This window comes from Chlamydotis macqueenii, chromosome 1 (assembly GCF_036417535.1).
Source record: "Chlamydotis macqueenii isolate bChlMac1 chromosome 1, bChlMac1.mat, whole genome shotgun sequence".
Lineage (NCBI taxonomy): Eukaryota > Metazoa > Chordata > Aves > Otidiformes > Otididae > Chlamydotis > Chlamydotis macqueenii.
In genome coordinates this window covers 22,174,225-22,201,737 of record NC_141556.1, presented here as the reverse complement: position 1 = coordinate 22,201,737, position 27,513 = coordinate 22,174,225, and the positions used below count along the sequence as shown (strand labels likewise).

Genomic DNA, 27,513 nt, shown 5'->3' with positions numbered 1-27,513 from the left:
AAGTGTTCTTCTGTTTCTATTTGTATATTCTATAACTTTTGCTCCAGAAAGGTTTGATAAAAATGTATTAGTGGGTTTATGATGAAAAATACTGACTTCTCATGTCTTACTCATGCCCTTCCAATTGTGTCATGTTTTATCCTGGGCATCGCAGGGGAGACAAGCAGACTAACTACAGCAAATACATCTTGAAGAAAGATGGGAGCAGGGTGATGGGTCTTTTTATGACAAAGTAACCTCATAGAATTCTGAAAAGATTTTTCTAGAAGCCTACTGCGTCTGTACAAAAAGGGAGGATTGACTGGTATTGCTTACTCCTTACACATGCTCTCCTCTGCAAAACCTGGCAGCATACAGCACCGCCCATGCATCGTGTTTATTGAGAGGCGTGTTCAATTTGCTGCTGTACTTAGCAGTGGATGATTTGTCTTCTGCTACTTTTTCAGTTGTTTCATCAGTTAGAAAATATTTCAAAATTTTAGAGGCCAAGAGTGTGCTATTCAGAGTTGAATGCTGTGCACTATCTCTCCTCAGCTGTTGCTCCAGTTGTACATATCTCAGCGTAACATCTGTACTCTCGGCTGAGTAGGTGGCACAAGAACTGGGTAAGGAGCTTCATAAACATACACTGCACAGCCAGCAGGAATAATTTCTAATACAGTTCCAGGTGTCTGATTTGTGAGGACACTGGCTTTTTCCGATTCAGTCAGGACCACTCTAGCTCCTACTGACTGCCTGTGACCAGATGCTACTTAATAGCTGCAGGTTAATCACTGAAACAGTCACCTAACGAATCCTTCTGCCTCAGGAGTTCTGCACACAGAATTTCTTTCAGAGAAATCCTTCACTGAAGCTGGCGCATTGATCAGCATACACCATGCTTCAGCATAACACAACAGAGCGTAAGCAAGACTCAGCCCAAAGACTTTTCCATACTTCTTAGAGGAGGGCAGTGCCACTGGCAGGTGTAGCAGCTGTCTGGGTCAGATCTGTTTAATAAACAAGCTAATAGGCACATGTTTGATAGGATGTAAACATCACTGTTTGGAAAACAGAACCTGAAATAATGCCTTGTTAGCCATATATTTGTGTGTGAACAGGATCTGATCCTTTAAATACAGTATCTAACTTGAGAAAATACACAGGAGGCAGCCGCTGATGACATACTCCATTACTGTGCAAGGCAAAAAACCAGGACATGACTGTCGGCATGCAAAGATAAAGGGCTATTGCTAAAGCAGGGTAAAATAGCAGGGAATCTGTGTTTCTAGCTAAGCCCTTCTTGATGAAAATAGGACTGTTACATGCTTCTAAGACAAAATAATTTTTTTTCAGAGGACCTTAAAATTAACTTAGTTACAATAAAACATTAAAAATACCTAAAGCCTAGATCCCCAGGCATTAGCACAGAATTGCACGTGATTTATGTTGAAGGCAATTGACTGAGAGATTATAAAGAACATTCTCCGTGTGGAAAGTGTACATTTTAAAACCTGTTTGGGTGCTTTTAAAGATTCCATTTTCCATTACATTTTGTCTTTTATTACATCATTTTGGCAGGTCATCTGACAGCATAATTGATGTTTCCATTTCAGGGCCTGTGTGTTTTAGTAATTAGCTGAAAGGGACAGACATGTCGTACAATAACAGTATTTGTGAGTCTAATTTGTAATCTGAGGTTAACAGAAGGATTCCTAGTGAATTCCGGCTATTTTTGGATCTGGACTCTAAAAAGGCTGGAAATAAAAACTACAAGTCACATGCATCCATGGAACTGTTTTGTCTGGAATATTTTTCTTTTGAAGAGAATATCACCTAATTGTTCTCTCTCCCTTACACCCTCTCTACAGAACTTACCTATGAAGAAGTGGTTAGCTTTAAACCCCCTGACTTAAAAATGGATAACCTGGAGATAGAACAGTGAATATTGGCAGCTCCATCTTGCCTTGCTGCACTATGAGGACTGTTAAAATATAACCATACAATTTAACCTGTGGTCAGATGTAGATTTTCCTATCCAAAGATGTTGGAGAAGATGTGGAAAAGCAGAAGCAGAAGCCAGACGTGGTCTGTTTTGGGTGGGGATTTTTTGCCTTGTAATATGAATGTATTTCCAGCTCACAAAGGGTGATAAAGAACTGCTTCATTCTGACAAAATTATGCACTGAGTTCTGTCCAGCTGTGTGTTCTGCATGTTTCATTTTATCAGTTGTATTGCCAAAATAAAGGTGACTTTTAAAATTAATTTTAAGATTGTACATTTAAAGCATGAATGTATACAAACACAAATATAGAAGTCCATACAAGCAGTCCGGTTTTTTTTCTGGCATTTTATCTGTCCGTTTTCATATTTATAGTTAGTGCCTTTATGAAGCGAGGGTGTGGTAGTGAGGTAGACAGAATATGCATATGTAGTCATATCTCTGGTGGTCTTACAGATTTACTGGATGTCTCCCAAGAGATCTTAACATCAGTTGAAAGTCAGTAAAAATAAATCTTTGTCTTCTGTTGCCATTCAAGTGTCTGTTCTCATTATTTTCCCCATGTATGTTTTTTTAATCTGCACAACACCCGTTTGTGAGACGATTTTACTTCCCGATGGTGCTCCTAACCATGCTGTCGGTGGAGTGCTGGTGAATTTGCCCAAGTTTACAGGGACGTGCCCTGAAGGCACTGCAGCAGAGCTCTGTGGTCTTCTGCAAGCTTCAGCAAAGGCTGTCACAGATGGCAGCGCAAGAGTACTTAGCTCACAGCTTTGAATTTCAATATTCCTCATTGTCTTATTTTCCCTCACGTAATCCTTGGGAAAATAATCTAATAATTGCTATTGGAAGACATGACAGAACAAGAAGATTTAAAAATTTGTTTGTGAAAAGCAAAATATCCATCTCATCACCATTTCATTGTAAGCAAAATTTTAAAGGCTTTCCAGCTCTGAAAAGTTGGAAATAATAAATTGCAGGATACACCAGATACCGGGATTTCTTAAGTAATTACATTTATGTGATTTACATATTGAAGGCATAATACTGAAACAGGAATACCCTTTGGTATGGGGCCTCTTGTGGTATACTGGCTGTGTCTTTCTACATACTTGTGATTCACAGTTGTTCAATGTCGTTCATTTTTGTGTCTTGTTCTCACTCCGTCAGAGTCTCATTTTGGGGTGGCTTAGGTTTTCTGCAACTTTTGTCATTAAGATTCAGTTGTACAGCCATTACATGGGGTAATGAATTCTACTGCATTTATTTACTGTCCTCTGTACCTTTTCTATGTAAAAAGAAAAACTTTTTCTTAATAAACAGATTAAAAAAAAAAGTCAAGTCCAAGAACTTGGATTTTTTCAGAGATGCTTGATACAGTATTGTTTGTCTTCTTTGAGGAACAGAAATAAGCATTCCATCTAGAAAATGTGCTCCTAATTTGTGGACTAAGTGGTGAACTGCTGTTGACAATGTTGGCCAGTTATCCAATCTTGCGTCCAGTGGAATACAGCCACTTGCATTCAGCTTTCTGCAAGGTGTGTTAATCTGAACGCAAATGCCTGTGTGGATTTCTGGCAGCTCCTCTGAAGTGTTGTCTGGCCATGTTACTCTGGCTTCCTTTGAAGCTGGATGAGGCCTCTAATGGTCATGCAACAACAGAATTTCATGCTGACTAAAATAGGTGAAAAGGTTGTAAATCCTTAAATTATTTGTCTGACTACATAATGAAAATAATCACTTAGTCATGTCTTAAATATATTTGTTTTCATTTGTTTGTTTACCAATTAACAGAAGAGTAGCTCAGTGCTTTATTTCCTCTGAAAGCTGATAATGAGCTTGCTGGCCTGTTCTGATGCTCTGTTCCAGCTGGAAGGGCAGGGATGAAGTAAAGAGATTTCACAAGAACCTCTTGCATCCAACGATAATTAATTTAGTGTGGGATCTGTCCCATCATTTGTTTAATCTGGTTTCCTGGCTATGAGGGTGGCCGTTGCCAAATGTTTCAAAGGATGTGTAAAACTCTGTGGTAGGCAAAGACCAGATAGTCTGCTCTTGCCATAGCTCTACTTGGGGCAGAAAGAAAGTTTTATATCACTTCCAAATTTTGTTCTTCTGGCAAGTCTGAATCTTCCGCTGAATATTTCCTTTTACATTCAAAGATGTAATTTTTTCTAGGAAATAAATTATGTAGGAAGAATACGGTCACAGTCACATTTAAACTAACAAAAGGTGACAGTAATGGGTAACGAGCTCAGCTATTTTTAATGAAATACCATAAAGCCCCATAAATAATCTCATTTTAATGTCAACAAAAACATTAGGGAGCCAGACATCTTCCTAGATTTGCAAAACTAAGGCGATTTCTTAGACCTCAAAAGCCACTAATTAAAGTATTTTTCTAGAGCAGGTAACCGACTCCCCTGTGGTAATCCAACGTGGGACTGCAGTGTGCTAAGTTTATCAGTTTACAACAGCAGGACAGGGTAATTGCAAAGCTGGTACCCCACTGGGACGGAAAGGTGGAAGGCTGAGCACTGACAATGCTTATCGTTTGAGCACAGATGGAAAAAACGATTTGTCAACCAACACAAACAGGCGAATGGAGGTGAACATCTAGGAGTGAGGGCTTTGTCAAGCTTGGTAAGCCCGTAAGGCAGATCGCTTGAAAGTAGATTTTAAAGAGTAAATAAATATAAAAACAAGGATTTTATTTTATAAAAATCTATTTGCTAAAAATGTCTTTAATGAAGGCATTGTTTACATGGCACAAATTTTATTTGCACAACTTGTAGCGGAGCTTGGCTAAACTGTAGGGTTTTAATCTCCTGACACCGCTCTTACTCTCATTATTGCAATCGTGCTTTTGCAGGTCCTCTACACATCGCATGTACGTTTGAGGAGAGCCTCACGGGGTTTAGCCCACACTGAATTAGGGTGCTCATTGTCCCTGACCTCCTGCCAGAGGGGTGCTCCTCAGCACAGAAGGGGTGCTCAGAGGAGCACGGCTGGGCGATACGAGCAGAGAAGGCGGCTCAGGTTCCCACTGTGGGAGAACGCAACTCTCTGAGGGCTTTATCTGGTCAATTACTGTCATCGTTAACGATTTACTTCTAATCTGAATTCACCTAATTTCAGCTTTCAGTCACAAGAGCTTGTTAGCCCTCCACCTACTGAATCGAAATAACTTCTAGTGTTTATTATCTCACTCTATAATCAGTGTTAAGTGCAACCCCAAGCCTAGTAATTTTATCATCACTGGAAGCAAAAGGTCTTGCAAAAGGAAAACGAAATCTTTTGCATACATCTGAATCTTTTGACATGCAGAAGTATACACTACACTTCTTTTAAAATTTGCATCTTTACCTTACAAGCTCTCTACCTCATCAGCACTGAAGCCAGCAGCAGGAAACCGATATGCCACAGCCTAAGCAGAAACAAAGACAAAAGAAATCTCTAATTTACTATGTGCTAATGGAAAGAAAAACCAAGGATGGTTTAGAGGAAAAGCACAGCGTTGGAGGGTATCACGTGCAATAATACACAGAATTCTCTCCTCCCAGAACATACAAAGTGGCTACACAAGCATGAAACAGCGGGTTACTAATAACTTTGGCAATTTATAGGAGGAAAAAATAATAGGAAATTAGGTAATCAACACTGATATATGAAAAAATATATCATGCACCAGTAGGTCAACAGCCATTAATTAGACAGCATTGTTGCAGAATTCCCATGAGGGCTCTTGGCGTGTTTTTGAGGTGGTGCAAAAGATGAAAGCAAGAGAGAAGGAGGGTCAGTGCACTGCAGGATCCGACACAGCGAGCTCACCCTCAGGACAGGACGGGGACAACCTTTTCAAGGACAAAACACTGGCAGCAAAAGCACCTTTGACAGAGGTGGGGAGCAGTCGATACAAAAGTCACTTCCTTCCTTTCTTCCCGACACATGTGCTCCTGGATCATAACAAGAAAACAAACCTCCACCTTCCCGACTCTCGGGACCTGGTCAACGGTGAATCCGTTAAAAAAGTACCGTGTTCAGCTGGAGGCACAAATTACTTAACTAGCCTTTGCTACATCTGTAAATTGCTGACTTGGCCCAAGAATCCCTGACAGATGAGCAGTGGTAAAGATTTAGCTCTTGCAAAAAGAGAATTGCACTGCAAGTTGGGTAAATTACGCCCTTCGATAAAGGCAGAAAGGAATTCAGCCTTGGTGAGCTCAGTCTCCCTAGGAAGAAACTAATAGCAACTGTTTGCTTTAAAAGCAGCTGCTTGTTTCTCTTACATGTGATCCATGCTGCTAGTGTTTATGGATGTAACACAACTCTCTAAAGCTGGTCCTTAGGAAATCAGCTCGCTCGCACAAGTGAGAGGACCAAGTGTCATTAATTTATGAGTCCAGGCAAAAAGCGTAAGGATTTTTATGGGACTAGTACCAAGGGACTCAGAAAGCTGCATTAGTGTAGCTGCCACTGACCTTATTTCTGCTGTGAGATAAAATATTGAACTGATATGCCTAAAAGGGTCTACGTTTTCACTACAAGGAGGGAATATATTGTGAGTTTCCCATGCGAACACTAACCTTCCAACTGGTCCGACACTTAATCCATTAGATGGGAAATTTCTACATAATGAGCAGAACTGTTCAATTAGGCTTCAGTCTTGCATGCATACAAATGCTTCATTTTGCACTCACACAGTGCCCCAGCTTCAATTATTGTCACAAGTTACGATGTGGACCATAGTGCAGACGTTTTAGCTGGTCCTTTTGGGTTCCAACTTGATCACAAGTAACACTGAACGCAGTGGAAATACTGAATCACAGTGGCAGCCCTGAGACAAATGTACATTAAATCTGCCATAACTGGCAGCCTCCACTGAGCCATACTTCGCTCCTTATAGAATAATATCCTCTAGACGGGCTCTAAGATAATATATTCCTATTTCATACTCATTTTATAATAGAGTCCAAAGGCTCGACTCAAGAATAAACCCTAGTTACATTATATTCTGTGCAAAAATAACACACCATGCTCCTGTCCTGTCCAACTCTCTCATTAGGTTGAGACGGAAACGTAACAAATGAATGCAATGTTACGGAGAATGGGAGATGGGGTAAGAGTACCACTAAGTTTTTGGTGATTTAAACAGGTGATGTGCACAACTATGTAGTGACAAATAAGTAAAACTATCAATCAGTCATACCCATTAATGCTCTTTTTGTATTATTTTTGCATTGAAGTTGGGAAACTCTTCATCATGAGTTGGTTGTTTGTTTTTTTTTCCCCTGTCTCAGATTGTGATAATCTTTCATAGTTTAAAAATTAAGAAGTCCTACAGTTTACTGTAGGAATGAGTATGAAGGGGACCTTTAGGCAGGCTCTGAGGAGAAAGAGGAGAGTGTTAAAAGCAGTTGGTTCGTACATAGCTGTTTGCTACCCTCTACACCTGGCCTTGCTTCCTCTGCCCCCCTCCAGCGAGCAGGGATGACGGGGTAGTAAACAGCTACAGTTGTCACTTGACCTCTTGAACAAATGAAACAGCCAGTTTTTTAAAAAAAAAAAAAAAAATTATTTTTTAAAAAGCACTTTGGTGGCCCATATTTATTCCTTTCTGCTGATGGCTGAGTACCTTCACAGCATGGTGAGGTCCCCAGGGGTGTGGGGTGTCACAAAAACTGGAACTGATGAACCCTGCTCAGGGGTCAGAGAGACAAAACCAGAAAAGTTGCAAAATAGTTGGCAGCAGCTCCACTGGGGAAGGGTGGGGACACAATAGCATGGAAATATTTTCAGATGAAAACTAATTTTTTTTCAATTTAAGCTTTAATTCTTGTTGTACTAAATAAAATGGTCTTACTTCCTCCATGGCAACGTATGTAAGTAGACAGAACAGAGTACTTTTTGAAGATGGGGATAGAAAGCTGGTGAAAAAATAATATTCTAGGAATCAGCTTTTAACAACTAATTTTAACAAATTAACAATTTAAGCAAGATTTTATGTTTACTGACATTTAAGGTATGTTTTACAGCACTTAAGTATTCGTATGTGAATTGGTGCATCAAGAATAAAATGACTACGTGAAAGACATTTTATAGAAATAAACAAACAGAAAGATGGGAAGGTGTTTGATTTTTCCAAGGACCTTGCAGGATCTCCTGCTTTTCCCCAGCTGAATCCACGTCGCCAGTGCCTGGACTGGGGGATCAAGGTCCCAGTCCCTCTCCCTGCTCACACAGACACATCTCCTTCGCCCAGGGCCCAGCAGCCAGCCTGCAGTTCAGCTCCTGACAAACCAAGATGTGCCATTTCATCACTGCTAATTAACAGTTTGTTGTGAGCAGCATGGCCATCAAACATTCTCAACCTGACTCTGTACCTGCAGAACTTCTCAGGAAAGCACGGTGAGCTTTCTCTCTTGCAGAGCTCCTGCTCCAGCATCGAAGCCTTACGTCCAGACTGGAGCGTAAATTGAGTTCTCAGTCCTCGGAGGGATTAGAAAGACTTCTGTACACATCCCATCTACCTCATATGCTTTGCAGATGATGGCAACCTTCCAACACATTGAAAGTTGGCTCTTTAAAAAAAAAACAAAAAACAAAGGCATCAAAATGAATGCTTCTTCCTGGTTACAAACTTGCCAAGCTTCCCTTTATAGGATGGGCATTAGAAAAGTGGGACTTTTGCAACATTACTGCATTTATTATCTTTTATTCATGATGTTTGAAGAAGGTTCCTTTTGTTTTATAAACTTTACGATAAATACATGCTAAAAGTATAAATGTCGGAGAGCATTCCTTTTTCAATTTACCCTGTCAAGCACACACTGTGTGGGATAAGATACAGCCGTAGAATCCTATTATTCTCATTGCAACAGATTGTCTTTGGGAGAACACATCATCATCTATCCGGCCGAGCCTAGCAGGATGCTGAGGCTCGTGCATTCTGTGATGCTGCTGTAAGATCAACCAGCTGTAGAGGGATCCAAGTTTCTCCTCTCACTGCCTTCATAGACACATTTAATGGTTTTCTTAGACAAAGCTTCCCTTCGTACAGGAGTGCCGATCCCCTTTTTAGTCTTTTCAGTAAGTTTATCAGTTCATCTGCTATACATGTGACTTGATGAGGAAAAGCAGTCTTCTATTTGACCTACACTGCTACCTCATCCATCTACTACAAAGTACAACTAAATACTTAGACAAAGGAAAAACATGGTGAAAACACCATTGCCCATTTCTGTCACTGAGTTTTAAATATCTTACAGATGTTGCTCTGTAAGCTTCTCAGCTTCTGCACAAGAACGATATCTTGGTGCTTGGTTAGTACTTTCATCTCCTGCATGAAAATAATCTACTTTCTGCCTTAATAAAAAAAGCAAATAGTAAGCATAATTTAGCCACAACTGGATAAAGAAAAATAGGCGAGAGATCAAAGGCAGAACTAATCCTTACTGCAGTAGACACGTATACATTTGTCATTACAAGCAATTTAACTAATGGACTGGCTCAAAACTGAGTGGAAGGTAAAGCTGCTCTATCCTTCACCTTGCCCGTACCACATTTCGCTCCAGCCATCATCTGAATAGCAAACATGGCATAAAAGTGAAGTCAGAAATTTAAAATGTATATATGTATCTGCTGGGGCAGTGGATTTTAAAAACAAACACGTGTCATTAATCTAACACTTGATTAAACATGTTACCCAACAACTGTCAGAAGGTTGGTTTCCACTCTCACTAAACCAGGGAGGCAAACGGCTCATGGCTCGGCAGAGAGCGGCGCTGGGAGGCGGTGGGTGGAAGGATGTTAGTCCAGGCTTAGCAAATTTGCAGGGCTGCTCTGCAAGCGACTTCAGAAATGGTCTTTTCCTCCTGTACCCAACATGTAAGTATTGGGAGGAGAGAGGGCAGAGCTGCTCTTCCACGTTCAGCAGTCAGGCAGGAAAAGGCCTGGGCCCACGGCAGCTCCCAAAAAGGCCTTGGGAGCAATGACACTTGGCCGGATTGCCCCTTTCGAGCTAAGCTCGAAACTGAACTCTCGTGACAGCAAGTCTGAATTACCTAACCTCAGCAACATTGCTCAGGGGTGAAGTCAGACAAAACAAAGGCTTTACCGGACCCCGAAGGACAAGAATTTTAATTATGTTCACACAGAGAACACATTAAACATTTTTTTAGAGCAAGTCTTTGCCTCACAAGTGCCGGTCCAGGCCTACTTTCTGTAGCGATCCTGAGAAGGTCGCTATTCTCTGCGCCCAGCACCGCAACTGTTTCAAGCTGCAGCTTGAGCCACACCAACCACGCGTGGGACTGCTCGCTCCGAGCGACCGAACCAAGCGTGGGCTTGTTTCTTGTTTAACTGTACAAAACGCTGTTGAAACCTGGGGTCTGACCCCGAGACGAACTGGGAAGCCCCCAGCCCCACACCTTCGAGTGAAGGCCGTTTGCAGGGTCACTTTTGTGCTGCCAGCTCTCACCAAACTCGGTTCCTTCGCACTTTTAATGCCAGAGCCGGCTGCACCCTCTCAGGTCCGCAGCAGGACTGCGGAACGAGCCCCGAGCCGGGGGACCTACACGGCGGGAGGCGGGAGGGGGGGAGGTTCGCTTCCAGCTCCGTGGCAAGGGCTCGCCCTGGCAGCGGCAGCCTCGCCACCTGTTTCCCTGCCTGTGCACGCCCCGCTGCCCCCCCCGGCCCTGGCCAGGACTCCCCCGGCCGCTCCCAACCTGCAGTTACACCCGCCCGGGCTGGGGGCGGGCCGGCTTGGTCCCAGCCCCGCCGGGGAGGCGGGCGGCCGGGCCTCCCGCGTGTTGGGGAGTGGGGGGCGGGAGGCGCCGCTCGGCCAAGCCCAGCCCCTCGCCGCAGCCCGGCTCGGCGGCGCTGGCCGCTCCCGTTCTTTCCCCCCACACCCGCCCCGCGTCCGGGCTCTTTGCCGGCGGGGGGCCGCAGCGCCATGTCCTCCCCCCAGAACGGCTTCTACCGGCAGGACATCACTAAGACCCTCTGGGAAGTGCGGGATCGCTACCGGGACCTGCAGCCGGTGGGCTCCGGCGCCTACGGAGCCGTCTGGTGAGCGGGGCGGGGCGGCCCCGGGAGGGGGCGGCGGCGGGGCACGGCCCGACGGTGGGCTCAGCCCCGGGCCCGGGGGAACGCGGCCCGGCCCGGCCCGGCGCTCTCTCGCATTGTTCCCTGGTAACTTTTTCCGGTGGTTATGCCCGAGCCGGGCTGGCCCCAGCCCGCTGCTGCCGGGCCCCGCTGCCCACCTGGCCGGGATGCAGGCAGTGCCGCCGGGGGAGCCCGGCCTTTCGCCGGGGAGCGAGTGGGCGAAGTACCCGCCAGCCCACGCGTGTTTTCGTCCCCGCGGCATGCAGAGCCCGGGGCACCGCCCCCGCCCAGCCCAGCCCAGCCCGGGGGACGCTGCCCGCTGCTCCGCCCGCGCGGCAGCGTCCCCAAAACCCGGGGTGTTGGCCCTTGGGACGGGACACCCGGTTTGGGTTTGTGGTGTTGGTGGTTTTTTGGGGATTTTTTTTTTTTTGTTTTTTTTTTCCTTTTGTTTTTCTTCCTTCCCAGATGTTCCTCTTTAAAGCTTTTGAAAATTGGCTACTTTTTCATCGCGGAGCCTGGCAGCGTTTTAAACAAATGAAAGGAGACGCCAGATGCTGCCAGCGAGGTGTTTTTGGGGAGGTGGTCCCCTCCCTTGCCACAGCGAGGCTGAGGGCTGGGCAGCACTGGGCACGGTTTGCAGTCTTGCTTCAGCCGTTGCTCACGTTCTTCCCTTTCCCTTAAAGCTCAGCCGTCGATGGAAGAAGTGGTACCAAAGTGGCCATTAAGAAGTTGTACCGCCCGTTTCAGTCTGAACTCTTTGCCAAACGAGCCTACCGAGAACTGCGCCTCCTGAAACACATGAAGCATGAAAACGTGAGTTGGGTCGTTAGCAGGTGTCCCCCCAAGACCACTGTTTACACGCCCTAAAAACAAAGAAAATTGTGCAGAGTTGGACAAGGCAGATGTGTTGGCTGCATGGTATTCAGGAGTCTTTGGGCAAGACCTGCATGTCTGTCTTTTGTCTGTCTGTCCTTTAGCTATGAACATCAGTTCGCACAAACTAGAGTGGTGTGGGAAACACACTTCATTTCCATGCAGGAAAGATTGGATGAGGAAGGTTATGACCAAGGTGGAGTTTGTGCTCAGAGCTAGCGAGAGAGGTTAAGGACCAGAAATTACCATCTCCATCACTGCGTTCCTGTGAAGCGTAGGAGAGTGCAGAGGATGGGTCTGTGCCTGTGGGTCTTGGATGCCAGCATCTCTTGTTTTTTCTGAAATTACCTGAGGAGGGCTATGCTACGTGTGCATATCTTTGGGGAGGGTGTAACATTTTCCTTTTTTTTTTTTTATCATTCACGAAGCATTTGAGAGTTTTGGGTTCGTACTAATGTGAAACAGGACAGGGTTGTGAATGACTACATAAATTGCTTTACTGGGAAGCAGAGAATAGGATACACAGCTCTGCACAGATTCCCACGTAATGTGAAAAAAGAACGGCCATAGAAAGAAGTGTTGAAAGCGTCATCACGATACTTAGTCCCAGCAGTGCTTAGTGGTTTAAGAAAAAAAAGAGGAGAGATTTGTGTGAAAAGTTTTTGTGGAATCAAAGCATGGGCTCCAGGTGAGAAGGGTCCCAGAGTGAGCTTGGAGGATCAAAGTAGTGGCTTTAAGTGCTGTTTGTTATGAATGCATGTGAAAAAAAAAAAAAAAGAGAGTTTGGAGGGAGTTGTTAAAATGATGCGTGCTAATAATGTGGGAGATTATGGCGTAGGTGCATTCAGATGGCCTTCAAGGTAAGCTAAGAGACTGAAAATGAGGATAAGAGAAACTGGTAATAACAATAGCCAGTCACTGCCATTTAACGTTTTGTATTAACATTGTGAATACCAACAATATCCAGGTTCATTTTGAAGAGTAGTCTGTGGGATGTCCTGACTGCTGAAAAATACGGACCTTTTTGTAGGCTTAAGAACCTGTGTGCCTGTTAACATTTTGGTCTGAATCTTTTAATACATTTGATCACTGTACTTGGTTCCTTTGAAGTAAGTGCTTCTTAACCACTGCTGTATATGTTGAAGAGTTAATGCTCACAGGGAACTTCTCTGTCATGCATGTGCTTTCATACTCTCAGCGTTTTCTTTACTGAACATTTGGGAGCAGAGCAGCTCGCGCAGTTGCCAAGCTCCTAACTGTGTCCAGAATTTTGAGATTATTTTCCTTCCATTTCCCAGAATAATCTGTTGGGTAGCATTTTCCACTCCAGAGGGGGGTTGTGCAGTGTATGCCCTTCAGGATAATACTCGAGTCCCTCCACGGACTCGTTTGATAATTAAAGAGTCTAGAAAAAAATTGCTCCCTGGGGAATGTGAGCACAATCTGTAAAAGTTACAAATCAATGTATATGAAGGAAGGGAATAATTTACAGTGTTAGGAAACAGTTTGAGCCACAGAAAGAAGAATCTGGTCTACATACTAAGGAAAAGTTTACCATGAATTATGACACCTGCTCATTAGAGAACAAAGACTGAATAAATGATCCTGCAGGGCACCGTGGAGGCAGAAGCCAGCTACTCCACCCGACTGCGATGAGGCTGAGATGGCAGTACAGCCCATCGAGAGAATTTCCATCCGCCATCCCAGCCTCACACCCTTCTGTCAGTTGTTTTGCCCACAGTGAATTAGGAGTAGCAACGCCTTTTAGGATTTCTAGTCCCTGTGCTGATCTCAGGATACTCCTTTAGTTGCTCCACCCATCCAAAATTAAACCAGAGTGGCAGTATCACTCCTCGTCAGGATTTTCAGCCCCCTCTTTGACCCACCACCATATTTTTTTTTACGTATTTCTACCAAAGGATGGATTTACAGGCAGACAGCAAGGTCCTTTCCTGTTCACATCAGCAGCCCCCAGTGTGCTGTGCACATCTTTAATGGTATGTACAGTAGTGACAGGACAGCTGCCTGTTCTCTGGCATTACCGTTGCGGCTTCTGTGGGTCTGGCTATGGACCCCACTCATGTGGGTGTGTGTCTCTGTATAATAGGAATTAGTAGACTAGAACAGTATCTTCCCTGATTTTTCTGTTAACTAATATGTTACACTATACCGCTATAAAATAGCAACTATCTCTCTTTCTGGCTGTACTATAAATACAACTGCCATTAAAAATTAGTGAAACGGAAGTAATTGTTTCAAAGACCACAATAAAATAGCGTTGCCACTGATTATCTCTGTCTTGGGTGTTGGTAATCAAAGTATGTAGAGGAGGTGGCATGTCATAGCCACTCTAATGGTACTGCCACTATGAATTAAAATTAGGGTATTATTGCAATGTTGCACTAAACTGCCAGTACAAATCTTCATCTTGCTTTTTTCCTACTTCAGGATATAAATTATTTCAAGCTTCTGTTTATTTGATAGTCAAAATTACGTTCAAGTTGTTCTTCTGCTCTGTTTTTCTTTTAAAATGACTTCTGTAATCATGATATATTTGGTGTTGGATTACATGAAAAGTGTGATGTTTTGTTTGTTCTCCATGATTACCTCTCAATGGACCATCTCTGCCCTTCGCAGCTTTCCAGGAAGCGTTGTGTTAAGCATGTAGCAATACATTATCATATTTTATTTAACCTTATGCGGTATTCAGAATGATGAAAGAAATTGTAATGGTCTGACACATTGTGTTAAAAATAGCACCTCTGATCCTCCATTAAGGTAGCAGAAGATACCATTAAACTCGTGCCACAGTGATATAATTCATCAGCATGTCATGCTTTCAGCGAAGAGGAAAAGTTCTGCTTAGTACCCTGGATGACCTCCATTATAGACCCTTTGAGGAATATGCTCAGCTCCTTAATGTGGAAGGGTTGTAGGTTGACCAGGAGTCCTGTGAAAAAAAATATAGGAGTCATCCTATGGAGGATGAATTTTACTGGAATTGTATTTTACCTTGTAAGGAAGTTAACTCACAGGTCAGTTTGCTTGTCTATTTAGGTGTTTTCAGGAGAAGGCAACTGGTTGCTGACATGACCGTCTTTCATTATACATGCTAAACCTTTGTTCTCCCTAATACCTCTCAAGTGGGTAATTACTTAAACCTAGTGAGGAATATTTCTGCATAAACCGTGCAAACTTGATAGCGTGAGACTTCTCATCAACCCTTTGCAAACAAATCCAGAGGAGAAATGGTGTTGAGGACCACGGGGAAGAGGCTGTGTGTGAAGAGGATGAGACCTGGCTGTTAGGAGAATAAATTGCTGTCTCTAAGGGCACTGGTAACTCTTTTTATTTTGTAGGTTTTTTTTTTTTTGAGAGGATCTGGGATGTTTCAGAAACATCATGAGCTATTTCTGCTGCCCTAGAAGCAGTCTAACCCAGATAAATTCCTCAGGCATTGCCAAAAAGAAAAGTTAGTTTCCAGCGGGATGAGCTGCTGGTTCACTGTGTAGCTGCATAAACAGATATTCTGTCAGAAGAGAGGGAATGGTGCGAAAATGAGGAATAAAAACAAGAGTGAAGAAAGCACTAGTTTGGGGTTGTTTTTTTTCTTCATTTATTCATGCTAGCTTGATGTATTCATCCCACTACAGCTCTTGATACTTAGCAGCTCTTGATTATTTCTTTAGCATCTGCTGCATCTTGTATAGAGGAACAGACTGTTTACCTTTAGGAAGTTTTTTTCAATAGTGCTGCTTTTGTTCCCTGTTTCTTTCCATTCTGAGCTCAATTAAAGTGAGAACCCTTAAAACTGTATATTATGGCTCTGACTTAAAACCAAAAACAGTGAAAATATGGCCAGTGTGCTAACTTTGTCCCTAGCTTTGGCTCTCAAACATTTGCATAGTTCTGCATTCATGTATTCTTCTGCAGCTAATGGAGATGTCTGTATATGCAAAGCTAAACAGACAAGCAAGCGGAGGTGCAGAACCATTACCTTCGTTTGGCAAATAACTTGGATTTTATTTGTGCATTTGGACTGGAAGTGAAACTGTGATACTCACTTTTGTTGAAACAGCTGCATAGTGACTCGTACTGATCCAGTCCTGGTGCCATTCTCACCTCCCAGTTTGCTAACAGAAGTTTGGGAGCTGCCATCAGGAGTGCAAAATAGCTGGTGAGGGGAGGTGGCACTGGAGAGAGGGGGAGAGCAGCAGCGGCTCGTGCTGATGTCTTGTGTCAGAGCAGAGTGAGAATGTAGTATACGCATAGTTTGTGTGGATACACCTATGTGTACATGTAAGCACATACACTACTTCTGACCCAGTTCTGCCAACTTAAGTTCTGAATGTGTTTCTGGCATAAAATTTTTGACAAATGCCCGTTAAACGTTTCTTGGGCCCGTTAATATTCTACAGATGTTTTCTCTTCCTGGAAACTCTGTGCGTAAGAGGCAACTGCAGTATTTGTTTAAAGGTACTCTGTATGATGCTCTCATTCATTGCTCTGAGTGGAAACTATTCTCTGGTATATTCTCACATCTGAAGACCGGTGTGTGTTTTACGTTATGAGAACCATGTAGCTTTTTTTTTCCCCTTTTGGAAGGAACTCTGGTATCCAACAGACACCAAATTGTCTGTATCTCTACAGTTACGCTTCTGAGGATGATGCAGGCCTTCACTTTTAGGTTAGCTAATACTGAATTCTGTTGACTTCTTTATTTTGAAAAAATGTTGAGGTTTTTATTTATGCTTACACAGTATCAACCAAGGGAGGGGTTTGTTCCAGATAAATTAGCAGGGCACTCTATATTCCTGCCTGAGAAGATCTTAAAGCTGTCTCCTTTTGCAGTTCATCTAGCCTGACACGAGCATTAGAAGAGCAACAGCCTCTGTGGTGTACAAAATCAGACCAAGAAGCGAGATGTAGATGAGTGATGCCTTTACAGATGAAGGCATGCTCACTGTGTTAGAAGAGGTTTTCTGCAGGAAGTCCTGCAGGACTGCACCAACTAAAAATTCACATCCTCTGGGTGCAAGTGCCAGTAAAGTGCAATTCGGGAAGCCTGGCTGGAGATGGCAAATCTCCTTGTGGGTCCTTATGAAAGCAAAAATACAGTTATAACTGGATAGTTCATTGCTGTCAAAAGATTGTAGAGGAGAAACACTCCTGGCTGCTTTTCTGCAAGTGGAAAGCTTAGCGCAGCTAGAGAGCTGACAACCAGAGTCTCTTATTTTGGTACTCAAAAGGCAATAAATCAACACAGTGGTATCGGTTGTCACTTCTCCTTATTTTCACAAATCTGCCTAATAAGTGTTTTACCTAGGCTGGGCTTCGCCTGATGGCCATTTATTCACACTCCTTGGGTACTAATAAAGCAGACTGATCAGCCTAGTCCAGTAAATGAAAATAAGGAAGACAGCACTGAAACCCAAACCTTCTCTTTGGATTGTCATCAAATCCAGAGATGAAGGTGTGTCTGTCCAAAGGATTTGAACCTGTCCGATATTACGTATGGGTCCTTTGAAAGAAGAATGTGGTGATGCTCATGGGCACAGCTTGTGCCTGCCAGTGTGCTGGCTGGCAGGAGAAAAGGAAAGAAGCTCTGAGTCCATCAGCAGGCATCTCTCGTGTCATGTAGCAGTAATCAGGGAGGAGAAAGGGCAACTGTGGTGCAAGCCTTGTGTGTGGATAGTTAAAATTTTCAAAAGATTAAAACTTCTTAGTGTAGTAAAAGGATCCTTTGGTGCCCTGTGATGTGTAACAGTGCAGGAACTTGAAGCTAACCCTGCAGAAAATTTAATGCAGCATAATATGTAGCTCAGTGCACCCCAAGAGGAATCTCTCTTTAAAAATGCACTTGCATTTGTAGCCCGAGTGCCAAAGCCACTCAACTTCACTGTGTTTTCATGCGTAACATCCGCAAGAGAAAGCAGCACTTACTGTATGAGACATAACCTACATTACATATTAATTTATACAAGATCTGAATCTTTTGTTGATGTGCTGCTGCTTACATCAGAAACGTTCCTTTACAGAAACGCAGTAGAAGGATCCTTCGATAAAAGTAATACAGTACGTGAAAGTGCAGGGGAGGATAGAGATGAGGGGCTCTTCAATCCTGTGTTCCACTGCTGGGATAACATTTGGAAAAGGAGGCAGCTGAGAAGGGAAGGGCAGAAACCACCTTAGCAACACAAAGCTGTTATTTATTTGTTGACAGTAGTTAAAGTTGGTCAGTGTGGTCAGCATAAATGTCTTGGTGGGGACAGACCACGACACGGACGATAGGGATAAAAAGGACTGGAGACACTGCCATCCACCCCAGCCTGGCTTCATAGGGAAGAGACACAGTCAACAAAGTAAATATATTGAGTAAAAGCTTACCTGTGGAAAACAAGTTAGACCAGTAGATGGGTAATTTTGCTGTTACTGTGGTTTTGCTTTGCGGGAAGATGGGAGAGACATAGTATTGCACTCTGTCCTCGAGATACAAGCAAGGAAGGTAGTTGAGCGGAGGCTGCGGAAATCCAGGTTGTTTTTCAGCCAGATGGGCGGTAGGAAACAACATGTGTGCTTTGTGGGCTAATTAATTTGAGAAATTGCCTTTTGGCAGAGTTAATGGGGAAAAAAAATGAGACCCTGAAAGGGCTACGCTGCTGCTGGTTTCCACAGATGCTTTTCATTGCCATCGCAGACTGTACTGGGTTCATTCCTCAGCTATGCTTCCATCTCTGATAGTATTAATAATTGTGCTGAATTAATTCACCTACAGAAGGTTTCACAGATACTTCCATTACATTTCATATAGACCACACTATGAAAAACAAATTATTCTTGTAATTGTTTTACAGTGGCTTACTTTTGTGCTGGGATATTATCTTTAAGTATCGTAAACTTTTTTACAAATACTTTATTTAATTGAGAGCATTTTAGGCAAACACAGGATTTTCCATGGCATTATGGAGGAGGGAGTTTGCTACACTGTCCATTTCTTTTTCTTTTCCTGAAGAAATAGCTGTAGTTCTGTCTTTCTTGGAGGTTTTATTTTATCCTGTACCTCCTTGTGCTTAACATATCTGCAGAAAGCTGTGACCTAAATGGAAATACTAATGACTCTGTTCCAGTACAGGAAAATCATCCCAAAGCACAGCTATTAAATAAAGATCACTGAGGAAAAGGAAACGGGTCCCTCACTTTTATTTTTAAATTGATTAACTGTTAGCATGTCTTACCACTTTGAACACTAAAATGGATTTCAGGATTTTTAGAAAGCTGAAGTAACAAGAAGAAAAGAAGTATTGTGAAATCCTTGGCATGTTAAAAAGAGTTTTCTGGTTTATTATCTACAGTTCCCTTCAGCGGGAGCTGAGTCTCAGCGGTGTTCTTCACCGTAGAGGATTTGCAGCAATGATAAACTTCTCTCCATCACTTTGCAACCTTACCTCAGATGTAATGTATATTGTATTTCAGGCAGCATTAAGTAACTACTGGGAACTCCGTTTACTTGAATGGAAGAGTAGTAAAATGTTAGTGAGCTTCATTAAGTGTGTTTTGGGGCTGATGTGTTCTTTATGGAATTGTGTTCCTCATGCTCCCATGTTTCACAGTGAGTGCCTGGTAAAACCTTTGTACACAGATGGATGTGGTACAGCAGCCATCCTTTCATCCTCGTCCTCATCCCTTCTTTTTGTTGTTGTGGTGCCCGTGTGTTTTCACTGCTACGTTCAGACCTGATGGGGTTTATTTTCTTATGTTTCTTGCTTAGGTAAATGAAGGCATGGAAATACCTCCTTGAGGAGAACAAGGAGGACTTCTGAAAAAGTGGGGATTAATAGGGAAAGAAGTGCATAATGGATAAGATTACTGTTAAGACGTTAACTTCCTTCTTTTTAATACTGAAATCTGTGGAGAGCACACAGCTTTTCTGGCTGTGTATGCTCTGTGTGTGTGTGTACTCACGCTGCCTTAGGAAACGCCTGTAGAGCTGCATTATGCTCCATTGCTGTCACATACATCTTCCTAATTCCTCTCTCCTCCCTTTCTCTCCCTGCCTCCTCATAGAAATGGAAAACCTTATGTAAAACTGTCATTAAAAAAAAAAATTACTGTAGCATTAGCACTGAAGATATTACTTCCAATAATAACCACATCCTCTGTGGGTTTAATTATTGTTTTATGGTAGTTATATTATTCTTATTTAATTAGATTCATATAACAGTCCTCAGGAAAATATGATTAGTGATTTTTTTTCGAAGATACATGTGGCTACAAAGAAAAAGAGCTGTAATTTTCTGTCTTCATGTTTATTAGTTTTTCTGTCTTGTTAATCATTATAACATTTTGATAATATCCAGGCTAACCCCCCCTGAATGTGGAAAACATAAAAATATGTGCAGAATGAATTTCATCACAGTTGGAGATTTTATTTAAAGCTTTAAATAAAGGAAATCACCTTTTTGCAATTTTTTTCCTGCATTTCTGCTCTCACTTCTCTTTATTTTCATGTACTTTTTAAAATAACACATTCTGTGGAGCAATAAAGACGTAGTAGTAATGTCCAAAATCTATCTTAATTGTTATCAAAGTGGATTTTGCAGTCCTTCTTTTAGTACTTTGATGATAATATCAGACAATGTAATATGCTGTTACCCCTGGTGTCTTTCTTGCAGTTGCTAATTTTATACAGTTTTAGTTTGATATATAATTTGACATCTTTAAATTGCATGGCCGTGGAGACAGGTCTGAACAAGGTTATGAAGGTTATTAGTCTTCCAGCTTGCTTTCCAGCAAACCCCTGCACACCCCTGTCGACACAGCAGCCTGCGCCTGGAAAACACCATGAGCAGTCCAGGGCTTTGGAGGCTTCCTCTGAGCAGACAGAAATGGTCATGAATTACTAGAAGCAGAAAAGAAGTACCTCTAAAAGCCTGTGCTGTTTAGACACTACCTGGATTAAGCAGCATCCAAGCTGAGATCTGACTTTAGACAATTCCAGCCGCATCTTTTGGAGCATCAAGTTCTGTATATTTAGTTTTCTGGTGTTTAATGGGCTTGAGAGAAGCATTGGCAGTTACTGTAATGCATCTAGTCAGTTGGTATAGTTCTGCTGAAGACCATACTTAGGAAAAACTGTGGTGAGAGATCTGTTTTACTAGATTGTTACTTCTCTGTTGAGTGATAGAATGCTTTTGTTTGACAAAAAATATTCTTAAGGAGAACCTAGGGTATAAGCCAGAGTAAATGGTATTAAGCTCTTGATAATTTACTCTCTATAAAAACAATTTAGTCTTAGTTTCTTCTCCATACTCCCAATTAGATATTGTAGTCTACATACCTGTTACTGAAATTAGAAGACATTTATAAAGTGTTCTTCGTTGTCAGGCAGCAGGCCCAGCTAGGTAAAGAGCACTTACGACTGCTTCAGGTTATAAACCGATTTGTCTGGTTTATTTTTGACACTTCAGTGGCTCAAATTAAAATACTCTCTCCTCTGACATAAAACTGTTGGCCTCTGAACTTTTTGTTCAAGTGAATACGTTTTAAAATTTTTTATCACAGGGTCAAAGAGCCCTCAGAGCTTTGCATTATTTACCACATAACAAATCCTAGTGTTGCTAGGCTCTACTTCAGGTATTCTTCCTGCCATCTTTATGCCTGTAGCTAATGTCTCACTATGGAAATGTTTTTGATTATATTTTTCACTTATGCAGTTCATGATTTTTTGTGTTAAATCAATATTAATCTATGGGGTTTTTTTTCTCTCCCTTATTTTTAGGTCATTGGAATATTGGATGTGTTCACACCAGATGTTACACTGGAGAAGTTTAATGACTTGTAAGTTTTGAGTTGTTTGTGTTTGGGAGCAGGGCATTGTTGCTCGTGCGGGAGGAAGGATGGTTGCTTTTTTAAATGGAGAATTCAAAACATGTCACTTCATGGATTTTTTCTGAATTTCATTTTCATGTAATGCTTATGTGCAACTTCAAAATTGGTAGGCTGAGGTTTTCAGGTTGTCGTTAGAACTAGTTTCGTATCATAAAAGGTGTGTACTTCTTTCAGCCCTTAGTAAGTGGCAGTTTGGTGAATTCCCTAATCCACCTTTCAGATACTGATTCCTTACTCTAAGGCACAGGTTGCTTAAATGATAGGACAATTCTTAACCCAGAGAAGCAGGCTGAAAGTGATGCCTGCTACGTGACAGGTCTCCGGTGTGATCTGTCCTAATTCACGGGTTAATTCAAAACTGATGCTGCTGACTCATTTCCCAGTCCAGTAGTCCAAACAGCACATGATATAGGTAATTTCTAGCACCAGGCATATACATCTCCCTGACCTTTCGGCAGCATCTCAGACACAAGATATTTAGCATGTCTGTTGTTTTGCTTCTGGATCCTGCTGCAGTTCTTGTGAATTAGAGTCACTGGAGAAACAGTGGTCAGAAGTCCTGGTGGGCTGAGTGTAGATGTCACAATACATTCGTAGAACTGTTCTGGATTTCATCTAATGTAGCAATGTTTCAAAACCAATCTTGCATATTTATACGTTAAAAAGAAAGCTAACTGACAGGAAAATGTAGAAAATTAAGTACAGGAAACATGGACAGTGTGTTCATGTTGATCACTGGGCCCAAATGATCATCTGAGACAAAAAAAGATGATGTCCATGTTGCCTATTGTGCTAGCATTTTAGATAACATCTATAATAAAATGCACATGTATGTGATTGGCATTCAAGCGCTGTGTTTTAAATGGGATCCTAAAATCATCCTTCAAGTTTCAGAGGTGCAAGTTATGTAGGAGGGACATTTTTATAACTGAAACTGCAACAGGTAAACCTATGGCAAAATTTACTTTCCAAACTTTTGGGCAAGCTGTTAGAGATGAGCAGAGGTAAAAGTCTGTACATTTAAAACAAAAGTGGAGAAACTGCTGTTGTGAGTTAAGGTCAAGTGGGTCATTTGAGGGACACGTTCTTTTTGCTGACCAGTCATGAGATGTTATCTGTGGCCTATTGTATAAAGATAAAATTCAAACGGATTTGTTGCTAGAAGCAGCAGAAGCAGGGTGGGTGGTTTCACCAAGGCCAGTCCCTAAAGTTGATCTTAGCGAAGAAACCCAAGGCCTCAGACAGCTTCTAGCCCTAGCGTGCTCTTGCTCCACCTGTGCCTCTACTCTACCAGTCAGTGTAACAAAGATCGAAGACAATGTTCCATTTCCTTTATGAAAGAATATTCAGCATCTTTTCCCTGCTCATGCTTGTGCTGATCTTCCAAATTCAACTGATTTAAATGGTGTACAAAATCAGAAATACATATATCTCTACCAATTTAAGTCCCACTCCACCAGCTGCTTTTCACCCTCTTAATCTCTACTTCTTGCTTTGCCTGTGCTTCTGTCATACACAATGTGCCAGAACAGGTTGCTGCTCCTCATTTTGTAAGAATTTTGGGTTTTTACTGGAACTTGCAAAGAACTTAAATGTGTTAGGCATCAAGTTCCCATAGAGGTGAATTATTAATTGGGTACCTAACCTCATCAGCTTATTTGAGGATTCCAGTTGTGGCTTGTAAATACATTTTTAGTAATAAAAACAACTTTGCAAAGTTTTAAGTAGTAGACAGAGTGTTAAAAGTGAGCTCATAGTGTTTGAGCCCATTGTTGTGCTGTTCCAATGTGTTGCTTATAATTGATTACTAAAGTTTGGATTTTCAAGCTCAGATAGGAGTAGATTTTCTCTCTCTTATATTTTGTTTGTTTCTGCACTTACCTAGACCTCTCTCTACTTGACTGTAAGAGATTTGATGTCATAAATTTGTAAACTTAGCAAATTGTGTGTATGTAAAAATACAGTCTTGTTTGCCCTTCTCAGCCTGCTCTTTACAGTGCTTAGTGGTTATATATTGTTTTGAACTTTGTCTGTTCACATAAATCGCCATCCATCCAGAGCTTTGGGACTTGTACAGGTGATGGCAAGCAAGCAAAATCCTCATGAATCCTTGAAGGTCTCTATCAGTAGTCAAAAATGTGTAGATATTTCTCTTGCTCCACCTCTTTCTACCTCTGTTTTTTTTCTAGAACAGTCTCAAAAGGTTTTTTTTTTTATGGCTCATTCCAAATATTGATGACCTCTGGGAAAACATATTTAATAAATCTGAGTGGCAGGAGAATTTAATATGCTTTGAACAGTTAGGAACATCAACAAAGAAGTTATTCTGTTCTCTAAGTTACTTGGTCTCTTGATGAGAAACATTTTGTGTGTTATACTGAGGGAGAAATAAGAAATGTCATTCTCTTCTCCATATTTGCTCTATCCTTACATCGTTACAGAATTAAATTGCTCATCTTTTATATCCAAAGGACAGCAAATTTGTCTGTGAATGCTGGGAGTTGAGCCTGAGTCCTGATCCCCGAAGTTATGGGGAAAAACCATTTGGTACCTAGAAAAAGTTGAAAATACTGCCTATAGATCTTAGTGACAAAATCAGTGTCCCATCTCCCTTACGATTTTATATTCAATTTCTATTTTGTTTATAGTTACAATTCTAATAGGATAAATGAAGTTTTCATACCAGTTTCATGGTAGAAATGAGCAAAATTACAATTTGCATATCTGAACCAGGGTAAACCCATTTAAGTCTAAATAATAAAATTTGTAGCTATGAAACAGTGGTTACATCTAATTCTTCCCTTCATGAAAACGCATCTGCTCGTCTTCAGAAAAAGAGGAAAACTGATTACTTTATCCTCAGGTGCCAGACCTGACTGGCTCTGTCTGTGTTCAGACTTTAAGGATAGACTCTGAGGGATGAGTTTACTACAAGCAATGTGAAGAACAGTTTTTTGGGTCTTAAGTGAAGATTAGCCCTGAAATGCCGACTGAGCATTCTCAAGCATTCTATTGCTGGTGTCACTTCCCAGTACTAAATACCAAAGATCCCAATTTCTCATCCCAAATGAAAATTAATGTAAGTTATTGTTGCCTCCTAATTTGATCAACTCTGTTTCTGTTTGTCTGACCTTGTCTATTGGAATGAACCCTCTAGGCCCTTTGGTTGCTGCTAGTTCAGTGCTGTGATCGTGACTGTGAGAAACATAGCATTGCATGAATGTCTTCATTTTCTGTGTAGGTGCCTTTGAAATATCCCATGGTTCTTGGTTAAGTTCTTTCTGACCAGTTCAGGCTCTGCACTCTTCTGATAACTAGCAGCTTTGCATAATCAGTGGCAGGACTGGGCAATACTTCTTTATGACAACCAGAATATATAAAACCAGAGAAGCTTGGAGGGCAGAGGGATGATAATGGAATTGTTTGGTAAACGGAATGATCTATAATTTAATATTGTCACTGAACTATACTGTACAATTATATTTCAATTTAATTGACAAATTAAAGTTTTTCTGCCCTTTATTTTTTCTTTCTTTTTCTTTTTTTTTTTTTTTTTTTTTTTTAAGCTACCTTGTCATGCCATTTATGGGAACAGACTTGAGCAAGATAATGAAGCATGAGAAACTAACTGAAGACCGAATCCAGTTCCTGGTATATCAAGTGTTGAAAGGTTTAAAGGTTTGCTACTTTTGCTATTATTTTGATTTCACAATCTTTTTTTCTAGTAAACCATCATGGAGAACTAGAAATACTTGTCACTTGATAGCAAGATAAAATTTATCTTACCTTGTATAATAAAAGTAATGACATTCTGTGTAGCAGTTGTTTTGTGATGATAAATGTTATCTAGGTTTTTTTTTGTATGATGGTTTTGTCTGTGGCTTTTTTCAAGAAAAAAGAAAATGCAGTTTTTCAGGGTCTATATAGTACATTGAGCCATGATGACCTTGGTTTCCTTATTTGAGTACACCGGAAAGTCCCTGCTGTGATTTTTAGTTGCCTTCTTCCCTAGTAGTTGATTGTGGTGCTGCTTTACCACGGTTTGTACTGTGGCTAGTTGAAGAGCATACAGACTGAGAACGAAACCACAGCTGAGTTCAGAGGCAGAACTCCCCTTGGCTGGAGCCCTCAGCTGTGTCATCAGCTTCAGATCTCTCTGATTTGAAATTTTTTCCGTGGCTGATCTGATGCGCTGTTGCTAAGGCACTCTGCACGCAACCTGCTCTAAGTGTAGTATCTTTCTGTGCTCCTCTGAAGAGCATATATATGTGTGTGTGTTATATACATATATATGTGATGGGGGGGGGGCAGTGTTTGTACCATACATATAGGTATGGTATGCATATAGGTATGGTATTTATGTACCATACATATCTATCAACCTATAGATGTGTTGTATTGGAGTGAAAGTCTGACCTTGAGAGGGACTCTGAGCCCCATTGACTCCTAGTGCTCAGACTGGTTTTGGGAAATGTTCAAGCACTAGTAAGTGGTACTGTGGTCCCTGTGTGTTAGAAGTCCAGTTCTGAAAAGTACTAAAGCTCATTGCTAAATAAAATAGCTAAGAAGTCATTGAGATTATTTCTGTTTTGAAATACTTTTCTGAGCCAGATATCTGAATGTTTTCTGTGAAATTGAAAAGTATATGTCCTTTGCGTAATATGCATGTGAAGTTAAAGCGTCTCTGAAGTCTCTGGGATAGCTTTGATAAAGAGGAAGAACTGTGGATTTTTAGCAACAAATCTGAGTAGGAGGTGGCTGAGAGAAGCATAGGTAAATCAGTTCCAAGCCCAAACTAATAGGCACCTGAGTTAAACAACTGTGAAAGATGTCAGAGGGAGTCCACTGAAAAAAGGCATTAAAAAGTTATTTTCTGTCAGACTCACTGAGATTGGGAGGGACCTCTGGAGACTGTGTAGTCCAGCTCCCCTACACAAAGCAGGGTCAAACTGAGCAGGCTGCTCAGGAGCTTGTGCAGTTGGATTTTGAGTATATCCAAGGATGGAGACTCCCACAGCCTCTGGGGAACCTGTTCCAGAGTTCAGTCTCCCTTACAGCGAAATAAGTTCTTCTTAGGTTTGAATGGAAATTCCTGTATTTCAGTTTTTGCTCTTTGCCTCTTGTCCTTTCACTGCGCACTACCTCGAGGTATCTGGTTCTGTCTGCTTTACTGCCTCTGTCATCTATTTATGCACGTTGGTAAGATGCACCACAAGCATTTTCCCAGCTAAACAATCCTGGCTGTCTCAATTTCTCCTCTTGTATCAAAGGCTCCAGTCCCATAGTCATCTTCATGGAGCTTCAGTGGATTTGTTTGACTGTCTGTCTTTGACTGGAAATCCTAGTGCTGGACACAGCACTCCAGGTGTGTCTCACCAGAGCTGAGAAGAGGGGAAGGATCACCTCCCTCAAGCTGCTGGCAATCCTCTGCCTAATGGAGGAGGTTTTTGGTTGTCTTTTCTGCCAAGCTGGTCAGCCCCTAGCCTGTACTGGTGCAAGAGGTTATTCCTTCCCAGGTCCAGGATTTTGCTGAGCTTTGGTGAGTTCCTGTCAGCCCATTTCTCCAGCCTGTGGAGGTCTCACTGAATGGCAGCACAATTATCTGGTGTATGAACATTCCTCTCAGTTTTTTATCATTTGCTGACTTGCTGAGGGTGCACTCTAT

The 27,513-nt window shown here is 41.8% G+C and overlaps 2 protein-coding genes across 3 annotated transcripts in view; both read left to right on the top strand.

Annotated features, from left to right (window-relative positions):
* MAPK11 (mitogen-activated protein kinase 11) overlaps positions 1–2,514 on the top strand; it is a 32,206-nt gene extending 29,692 nt beyond the window's left edge. The window contains exon 12 of the mRNA XM_086747057.1: positions 1,851–2,514. Coding sequence (XP_086603183.1) covers positions 1,851–1,924 — 74 coding nt within the window. The 3' untranslated portion in view covers positions 1,925–2,514. The remainder of the gene's footprint in view (positions 1–1,850) is intronic.
* An 8,269-nt stretch (positions 2,515–10,783) lies between these two features.
* The window catches only part of MAPK12 (mitogen-activated protein kinase 12), a 54,334-nt gene continuing 37,604 nt past the window's right edge, over positions 10,784–27,513 (top strand). The window contains exons 1-4 of one of the 2 annotated variants that reach the window (XM_086747074.1): positions 10,784–11,051; positions 11,771–11,900; positions 21,739–21,797; positions 25,415–25,526. In XM_086747074.1, the coding sequence (XP_086603200.1) occupies positions 10,936–11,051; positions 11,771–11,900; positions 21,739–21,797; positions 25,415–25,526 (417 nt within the window). In that variant the 5' untranslated portion in view covers positions 10,784–10,935. The remainder of the gene's footprint in view (positions 11,052–11,770; positions 11,901–21,738; positions 21,798–25,414; positions 25,527–27,513) is intronic. The other variant, XM_086747065.1, reaches the window with a different exon arrangement.